This window comes from Sander lucioperca, chromosome 14 (genome assembly GCF_008315115.2).
Source record: "Sander lucioperca isolate FBNREF2018 chromosome 14, SLUC_FBN_1.2, whole genome shotgun sequence".
Taxonomy (NCBI): domain Eukaryota; kingdom Metazoa; phylum Chordata; class Actinopteri; order Perciformes; family Percidae; genus Sander; species Sander lucioperca.
In genome coordinates this window covers 2,296,995-2,306,664 of record NC_050186.1, presented here as the reverse complement: position 1 = coordinate 2,306,664, position 9,670 = coordinate 2,296,995, and the positions used below count along the sequence as shown (strand labels likewise).

Here is a 9,670-nt window from a genome sequence, read left to right as displayed (position 1 = left end):
TGCACCCTCATTTAGAAGTCTCACAGCTAATCCTGCCTTGTAACTGACCGAAGTTGAAGAAACAGCCTTTCTTTTACTGTCTATGGAGCTAGCTAGCTGACATGATCTACATCTGAGCTACTGGACATGTGCGAGTGCAATCAAAGTACAGAAGAAGAAAAGAGGTCTCACTCTGTAGCTAAAACAGAGACCAGGTGAAAAGAGGATCTGCAGCAGTGAGAGAGAGCGGTGCAGTACAACAAAAATATGGTGTTTTTTGAAAATTAAACCATGTAAACCTATTCTGGTACAACCTTAAAATACAATTATGAACCTGAAAATGAGCATAATATGGCTGCTTTAAACCAATCACAATCGTCTTGGGTGGCACCAAGTTCCGGACGCAGCGATGCTGGCTCTGCAAAATAGTCTCAGGTAGGAACTTGTTTTCGCAGCCTGCAAAAGAAAACGCCACATTCAATATTAAATTAAGTTAACTGGTCACGCAATACAGTAACGTGAACTATATAAATTAGCTGGATACATGGTTATTCGTAATTTGTTCTTACCAGTGTATCACTGTGTGTTCCACGTTAATAGCGATGCCCGCCAATCGGCCCCAAAACCTTCCAGTTAGATAGTAAACTGTGAAAACATTCTTTGTAAATCTTTACAATCATTCCCCAAAAGAACCAAGCAGGCCTGCCTTGTTGCATGATCCAAATGTTCTTCAAAGCCATTTTCAGTGTGTGGTTTGCTAGCTCGAAGTTTTGGTTTTCCGAAGAGACAACAGCAACACACAGATGGTTGATCCAAACTAGTTTACATGTAATGCTTCCTTTCTCAGCCTGTGAAAACTGTCAGGTCTTTTTGTGGCTCTCAAAGGGGCTTTGTCAAGCCTGAGAAAATAACTCTGGTGATGTCATCAGGGCTATCTCAGCTTAGAGACTGCACATTTAAAACACCAGGAGTTTGGAGTTTAGTTGGAGGAATAGTTTGACACGTTGGGAAATATGCTTATTCGATTTCTTGCCGGGTGTCAGATGAGAAGATTAATACCACTCTCATATTTGTGTGTTAAATATGAAGCTACAGCCAGGAGACAGTTACCTTAGCTCAGCATAAAGACTGGAAACAGGAGGATACAGCTAGCCTGCCTCTGTCCAAAGGTAAGAAGTTGCCTACTATATAGGCTGCTGATTTAAGCTCCATACTTTGTGGTATTGATCTTCTCATCTAACTTTGGGCAAGAAAGTGAATAAGCAAACTACTATTGATTGCATTATAGAAAATGGCAGGACGTATCATCCTCTGCTGCAAAGATTTCAACCAATCTTTTGAAAATGTGTTCTGAATCCTCCATGGGCCTATTGATGGGTGCAATGCTACTCTTTGAAATAGAAACATACAGTATAATACATATGTCAAGATGAATCAGCATATGCATATCTAAATGTGTTACTAACTCTCGTGACACACTGAAATAGATTATATCCATTTGGATTACTACTCATCTAGAGTAGAGTTAAAGATGAGGTAAATGCACCTTGTTTTACTGAAAAACACAGTAAATATAGTAAAGTGTAAGAAACAGAGTGAGAGGGTTTACCTGTTTTGATTTGAGAACGAGGGGACAACTCTCAAGTGAGTAGCTGTGATGTCATCCCAAGTCCCATACGTATGCTGAGCTGTATCCAGCCCAGACAGAGGCAGACCGAGAGGAAAACACACCGGGCTGATGAAAGGATATGATGCACATACTGAGAGCATTCTTGAAGACAGGAGAGCCGACACACTGTTCAGGTAAGACACAAAAGCAAAAGAAAAACTGGCTTGAGGACACAAATGTAGCTGCAGCATCCATCCACATCGCATTACCTAAAACATTGGCATGTTTTCCTGTGTGTCATCGAAGCTGGGATACTTACTTGCACGCTGTAAGGGATGCATTTGGTGACACAACAGATATACTGATGAATAATTATACATCCCATAGCAGTAGTTGTATAGGCAATTGAATATTAAATCAGCAGATCACAATACAGTGAGAATCCAGGACAGCGGGGGAGGCTGGCTTTAAAAGGGTTGCCCCTGCTGTGTATATTCACCGGGCTGGGATGGGTGTGGCAAGGAGCAGCAGACCACTTGTCCTTTCCATCCTCATCATTAATGTCATTTACACTCTTGCTAATGGCTCTCTGTGCACCAGCCAGCTTTGCATGATGAAGGTCAGATCATAGATTTAGGAGGGCAGGTTAAGATATGCATTAATGAAGTGGAATAATTACCAATTATGTGTGAAATAGCTGTGCAAATGTAAAAGGGAAAATGAGCTGCATGGATTCCCTTGTATTCCCTCTGTAACTGTTTCGAATATGTTGACTAATTGTACACAGCATACACAGTTGTTCATCACCTTGAAGCATCAGTGTAATGTCCTCCTGTGGAAGTGATCTCTGTTTGTTGCTACAGCTGTCAGAATAAACTGGATTCTGCCAGGGTTATATATACATTTTTAATATTCCCGATTATGAACACTTGAGTTGTTCCCCCACTTTACCTCAGAGTACGCAGTGAGTGGTTACCCCTTTCTTACTGTGCTCACAGCCAGTATGCGGTTTGGTAAGAAAAATTCGCAATTACAAATCTGTCTGCTAGTTCAGCACCACGAACAGCGCCTTGGATTTCCACAGCACAATACGACATATTAGCTCGGACAGTTCCGAGCCATGGTCTGGGCCATAGATTCTAACTTGTACAAACCTAAGCCTGATAAAGGATAAATGAGTAAGGATGACTAGGCCAACATATTCAATAAAACAATCCCTTTGCCCCAGCACTTTCTCTGCTACTAAGGAAGGGGGGGAGTTAAGGTTAGCAAGGGGCGTGCATTTTGGTCATTTTGATAGCGGAATGTCTGTATTAATCTGTCACCAACTTACCTACATCCATTTCTTTTCTCAAGCACAGCCATGCTTCATCAAGCTGAAGAGAGGATAACTAACAGGACACAAGGAGGAACTCATTAATCAAAGCTTCAGCATGAGCAGGTCCTAAGGTGATCCTGCACCCAGCTAAAGCAAAAAAGTGCTGCAGTATCATCTGAGGAGCAAGTCACCAGAAAGAAATCCTGCAAGAAGCCTCGTTGGACAGACTGTAGCACACTGATTCAGCTCCTCTCTCTGAGAACCCTCGCTCTGTGTTTTCTTGCAAAGGCAACTGCTGTAAATATTTACATGCCGTGTCTGGCAGCTCTTGGAGACGGAGAACACCTTGAGATTATATGACTGTGACCTTTTAACTCATGGTAACCCTCATCTGGCCCTGCAGGCAGGGCTGGATGTGAGACTTGTGTTTTTTTGGTTGCTGAAAACAGGAGGGAACTCGATCAGTAGCTGTACTCTTTGTTTTGCGAATTTGAGCTGAGCCTCCCATACCTGCTTGTCCTGTTTTTTTATTTAGCTGGAAACTATATGGAAAATATGTGGTTGTGTTTTTACAATGTATGAAACAGCAATAATTATACTGCATAACACATACTGCAGTAATTTACGAGTATATTATTCCATATATTCTCCTAAATTAAGTGTTAAAGGGTTAAATGTAAAAAGTAAGTTAAATGTAGGTCAAAATATTAGATCCAAGTATACATAAACAATATATTAATACATCATAAATATTGTATTTCTCACCTGCAAGATATATTGGTGAAGCTGGTAAACTAGTGAGGATGAGTATGCATACTGAGGCCTGTGTGTAGAGTAACCGTTTATATATACACACACATACACACACACACACACACACACACACACACACACACACACGCGCACACACACACACACACACACACACACACACACACACACACACACATAAAATGGGCTGTGCCATGTGTTCCCAGCTGGTTGACATGTGGACTGTGAGGGTGAGCAGGACCGGCCGCAGGGCCATGGAGCTCACCACCTACCCACAGATGCTCCAGGGAGACTACCACAGAGTGACCGGCCTCCACTACATGTCCTCTTTCTCAGATGCTGAGGACTGCTGTGATGACAGCAGCTCAGGCAGCTCTCTCACCTTGGACTGGCAGACACAGAGCACTGATGGCTAACACTCGACCTAGAGGTGTTATACTACCAAGACGTAAATAAACATGATAGAATACACAGGACGTGTGGTCTATTTGCAATAAACGGGATGATTTGAGTTGAGGAGAAGTTGGATTTGAGAAGGCTCTCTTTTTTTTTTTTTACAATATTCTCTTTATTAGGAATTATTTTTTGACTTTCCGATAAGTTTTTTTGTTGTATATTTCATTACCCTGATATCCTGTCATCCAGTGGTGGAAGATCCTTTACTTAAGTAAAAATAAAAATACTGTGGTCTAAAAATACTCCATCCTTACTAGAGTAAAAGTACACAAATATTATCAGCAAAATGTACTTAAGGTATCAAAAGTAATAGTGCTTGTTATGCAGAATTTATAAGAATTTAACTTTTCGAAATTATATGTATGATTACATTATATCACATATGAATATATATTTTGTATGTAAAATCCATCTAAAATTTTAATCTGCATAGTAATCAGTAACTATTGTTGTAGAAAAAAGTAGAAAGTGTTTTTTCTCTGAAATGTAGTAGTGTAGTATAAAGTATAAAGTAGCATAAAATGAAAATACTTAGTAAAGTACACATACCTAGTTATAATCCACCACTGCTATCATCAATAAAATGTTTTCAACATACTGTACTACGTAACATGATGACATATTATGATGTTGAGCAATCAAAGTACCGCATCATAGCATCACTACAATTTAAATTGCGTTGTAATTTTTCTTGTTTTGCAACCAGCGGCTCAACCCATATTTTGCCAGCAGTCTTACATGAAATCATTTTCTCAACATGACCACCACAATACGCAAAAGAAAAGACATGCTGGGTCACAAAGTCAAATAGTTGAGTCATCTGTCATCTGAGTCAGATCATAATTCAAAACGGAATATACCCAATTGCTATAGGTACAATTTTGAGGGTACCTGTACTTGTGTATTTTAATGTTATGCTACTTTATACGTCAACTTTACTACATTTCAGCAGGAAATTGTTCTTTTTTAATACACTTCATTTATTTGACAGCTAATTACTTTTCAGATTTTAAACAGAAAACCTATGGTTAAAAAAACCCCACAGCGGCTGCAGCCCTAAAAAAAAAACACACACACACACACACACACACACACACACACACACACACACACACACACACACACACACACACACACACACACACACACACACACAAACAAACACAGAGTTTATGGTTGTACTTACCTGTCTGAACTACATTCCTTGAGTTTTGTGCACCGACATGTCCTCTTCAATGTACTCCAGCTTCAACTCTTTGCTCGTATATTCTCAGAGCATAATATAACCACTCAGCCTATCTACTACCAGTATAACCAGTCCACTCTGTGTCCCAGAGAGCATGCTACCATGAGCATGCTAGCGTTTACCATGTTAGCTAGACACAGCCATAAGACACAGCATGCACCTGTGACGCAAACAAGTGGGTGTGTTTGATTTGTTTAACTTCGCGTGCTCAGCTGTACAATATACGTGGTTGTATTATTTGTATATCATTAGTATTTATTTATTTTACAAATAACTCCAAAACATAAAAAGTGGTCTACATGTAGTCTAGCCTACAAAAACACTATGTTACAGTAGGCTTAATGAAAATATAATGAAGTCCTATTCGTTACTTCCACCCAGCTAGGGCTACTTTACTTGAGTATTCTACTTTTTGCTACTTTGTAGGTCTTCTTAAACTTCACTACATGTCTGGGGAAAAATATCCAACTTTTTACTCCAGTACAATTACTGTATTTGACAGCTGTATATTTCGGAATATTATATGAGTTTTTACAGTATTGTTAAGGAAAAACTGCCCTACAATAAATTATTAAAACTTGCTTCATCTCTACCATCTCAACAGTGGTAAGGAGTAATTTGAAAATATAAAGTAAGATAATACTGACGGGCCATTTTGATTCCTAGCTATTTGATACTTTAAGTAGCCTGCATTTTGTTGCTAATACTTCAGTACTTATAGCGTATAGGAAGGCTAAAGATCTGAACAATTCCAGCACTGCCCATGTGTGACTTCTTGTAGCCTCGGGGAACCACTTTTCGCGTGCCAAGGTCTTTCAGTCTTCGTCTGGAATTCACAGACTTATGAATGAAACATTCCGTGTTCCGTTTAACTTGTCATCGTCATTTTGCGTGAGTGGGAGGCAATATACCGAGTATACAAAAAGCCTCCTCCCTCGGGCTCACTGTCACTTTTTAGCAGCTTTACGCACACGCACCAATCTCAGAGCTCGTCTTCCGCTTCAACACAGCTCAGTTTGGATAACTAAAACAAAAAACCATGACAGACCTTATAACAAATGGTGTTTTCTCCTGTTTTGTTTTCTACGGCGTGCTTCTGGTGATAAAAATGTACATTATAGCAATAATAACGGGACAAGTGAGGCTGCGCAAAAAGGTGAGTGACTATGGATTAGAAATGAGGCATCAAAGCGGAGAAAGCAACATCATTTCAGCAATGGGAAACATTCACTGATGCAAACTTTTCTTCTTCTTCTTCCCTGAAAGGCTTTTGCCAACCCCGAGGACGCGTTGAGACACGGAGGCTTACAGTATCACAGACAGGATCCATATGTGGAAAGATGCCGGAGGTAAGAGAGAACAGAAAGTTCGACACTGACACGACATGCTTTTAATTTGTAAAAATACTTATTTACTTTCAAAGTTACCAATCAGTTATTGAGATTAGCCACTAGCTGTTCTTGTAGCATCCACTGGTGTAATATGAAAGTAAAAAGTAGGCTATAAGTAAAAAGTACCAATACCACAATGTAAAAATACTCCATTACAAGTAAAAGTAGCTTATAGCAAAATATAGGCTACTTAAAAGTATAAAGTATAGTAGCCCTAGGCTACTCAACATAGGAAAATAGCCTGCAAGTGTTATATGGATTTTTGAACAGCTACTGATGCATTTAAGTAGCATTTTAGTAGGCCTACTATTAGTTACTAATCTTACGCATTGTATGTGCTGCAGGGTATGTTAATCTATTACTATGAATATATTTTATAAACTCATCATACCTAAAATCTAAATTTGTAAAGTAGCCTAACTATAGCTATCAGTGGTATAAATGTAGTGGAGTAGGCCTACAGCTTATTTTTGCACTAATATTATCATTCAAATCATTATCATTATTATCATAATGCGTACAGCTTATCCTTGTATTTTGTACGTGTTTTTATTTTTTACATTTTTCCTATACTGTGTTACTGTACCTACTATATGTGCCTCTGCAAAATCCACCCTGGGGACAAACAGAGTGTTTGGAATTTGAGACTATGCCTGCTCCATTGACTTTCAACAAGAGCTGGCAGCCTGTAGGAGATGTGCTTCACTGCTTTGTTTTGACTTGTCAGAAAATTATCCGTGACAGCAGTGAGGACAACGCATGCTTTTCTACTTACTTCTAAAACGCTCCCATTTTTTTCTCTGTCTGCATATGGAACATCTGTGCACTTGTGGTAAAACAACTGTGTGTTCCAGACAAATCTTGATATATTTCTAAAAAATTGATTTGGCTTGGTTATTAATTCATGTTTGTAAGTTGCTACAAAATGGTGTGTTCAAATAGTCTGCAAGCATAATCATCTCCATTTGGTGCTGTTTGTGAAAGAACTGTGAACAGGCCAGGTTTCCTAGAATAATAGTATTAAATTGTTGATCCCAGTAGGTGGAGGGGAAGCAGGAAAATAGTGAGTAGTCTGATTGGGCTGCCAAAAGGAGAAAGTCACAGACGTCTGCTGCTGTGTGATACATTTGATAAGCAGGTCTTGTCCAGACTGAATTAAAGTGATGAGACACTTTGGTGAGGAATTACAGAATCCACAGTGTTACAGTAAGGGTTTTTTACCCTCCAGATTACCAATTCTCCAGGTAAATTGCAGAACAAACAACAACATAATCCAAAGTCACTGAAATATGTTAATGGTGAATACTACAGTACCAGTCAAAAGTTTGGACACGCTTTCCCATTCAAGTGAATGAAAAACATGTCCAAACTTTTCATTGGTACTGTATATATCATCAATTCAATGCGTCATAGGTAGCTGAAGCACAACATTACAGGATATTGAAAACAGATGTGGGTGTGTGTGACTAAATTGCTTTTTTTCCTCTATAGAGCTCATGTTAATGACATGGAGAACATCCTCCCCTTCCTCTTCCTGGGTGCTATCTACTCCATGACTGGACCCTCACTGGCTGTGGCCCGCATTCACTTTCTGGTCTTCTTCATGGGCCGTATGCTGCACACCATTGCCTACCTGTTTGCCCTGCGTGCACCGACACGCTCTTTGGCCTACACCGTGGCCCAGATACCTTGTATCTCTATGGCTGTGCAGATCCTAATAGCAGTCGCAGCGTATGCCTGAATATCCAGAAATGAGACTGAACTAGCTGGCTGTAAAGATGGCGATTACAATCTGTTACCTGTGTCAGAAAAAAGGCAGGAGGAAAATTCCCGGAGAGAGGAGGGAGAACATAAAAGACAAAAATGTCAGTGAGAGTGCAATATAAGGTGTGTGATTACACCAAAGCCTGGTTTTATGAGACTTTTTCAGTATTTTTATTGTTCTATTTAATGTTGAAATGTGAGAGTGCCCTGAAAGTTATTTGAAGTTGACATCCTGTACTGTACTATTTAAAAATGCAAATGAAAGTTGTGGCTTGTATATTCATCTTTTTAACCAGTTTTTGTTGAAATGACCTGATGGAATTTAAAACTCTCTGACGTACAGTTGTAGGTATTTAGTTTAGGCCACTTTGGAATATTTTTCAGCACTGCACTGTATGTTCATCCCTGCACTGCTTTTGTGTTTACGCACAACACAGACCACCATTTATGTGGTGTGGTATCCTCTGTGGCTTCATCTGTTTCCTGTGTGGTTATTCCTTCTGTTGTGTTAACATGTGTTTGCTTACTATGTTCAGCAAAAGCATAGTGGATCCTGACATGATGATGTGTTGAATGACCATTTAGGGAAATACAGTATAATGCTATTATTGTGTGAGTGAAACTGTCTCTCAAGTTAAGTCAATTTTAAGGAAGAAAAAATGAATCCTAACACTGAGTTTGGACTGAGAATAAATCTGGCAACAACCTACAGAGAACAAAAATGGTGAAAGAATGATCTGTGAACATGTATTTGGAAGCTATAGGTATTGTAATAATTTATTATTCAATTTAATGTATACAGTGATATTTTTGAACCCCTTGATGCGTTTGTAGGCAATAAAACAAATAACACACAAACCCAAGTTTACTTGTGTGTTAATTCAGTAATTTAATTGTCTTTTAGTAGAGAGTATTCATTGTGTTGACTTTTCCTGGTCATGCAGAGACAGTAGTGTGTTCTGGTGTTAAGGGGACAGGGCCTCACTTTGTGTGAGTGTCTGTGGCAAAGGTCCAGCATTCCTCCACCTATTATGTAAGACATTTTGGCTGTGCTGTGTTCACTCTCGTATCCTGAGGGGCCCGGAGGGTGCTGGGAAGCCATTAAGACTTGATGCAAAGCGCTCAGCCATACATTT

The 9,670-nt window shown here is 39.4% G+C and overlaps 1 protein-coding gene and 1 long non-coding RNA gene across 2 annotated transcripts; one reads left to right on the top strand and one right to left on the bottom strand.

Moving 5' to 3' along the window:
* Nucleotides 1–389: 389 nt before the first annotated feature.
* On the bottom strand, nucleotides 390–5,862 carry LOC116062997. The gene is made up of 3 exons (XR_004108155.2): nucleotides 5,320–5,862; nucleotides 1,589–1,774; nucleotides 390–435 (listed from the first exon to the last, which is right to left on the bottom strand). It is a non-coding gene; the product is annotated as an uncharacterized LOC116062997 (long non-coding RNA).
* Nucleotides 5,863–6,118: 256 nt separating this feature from the next.
* ptges (prostaglandin E synthase) lies at nucleotides 6,119–8,789 on the top strand. The gene is made up of 3 exons (XM_031317820.2): nucleotides 6,119–6,535; nucleotides 6,646–6,728; nucleotides 8,262–8,789. The coding sequence occupies exons 1-3, from the start codon at nucleotides 6,419–6,421 to the stop codon at nucleotides 8,509–8,511; spliced, it is 450 nt and encodes a 149-aa protein (XP_031173680.1). The 5' UTR covers nucleotides 6,119–6,418; the 3' UTR covers nucleotides 8,512–8,789.
* Nucleotides 8,790–9,670: the final 881 nt, after the last annotated feature.

Coding starts and splice junctions, on each gene's coding strand:
- ptges (XM_031317820.2), top strand. CDS start 6,419: ATGACAGACCTTATAACAAATGGTGTTTTCTCCTGTTTTGTTTTCTAC. Junction 6,536..6,645: donor AAGTGAGGCTGCGCAAAAAG/GTGAGTGACTAT, acceptor CTTCCCTGAAAG/GCTTTTGCCAACCCCGAGGA. Junction 6,729..8,261: donor TATGTGGAAAGATGCCGGAG/GTAAGAGAGAAC, acceptor TTTCCTCTATAG/AGCTCATGTTAATGACATGG.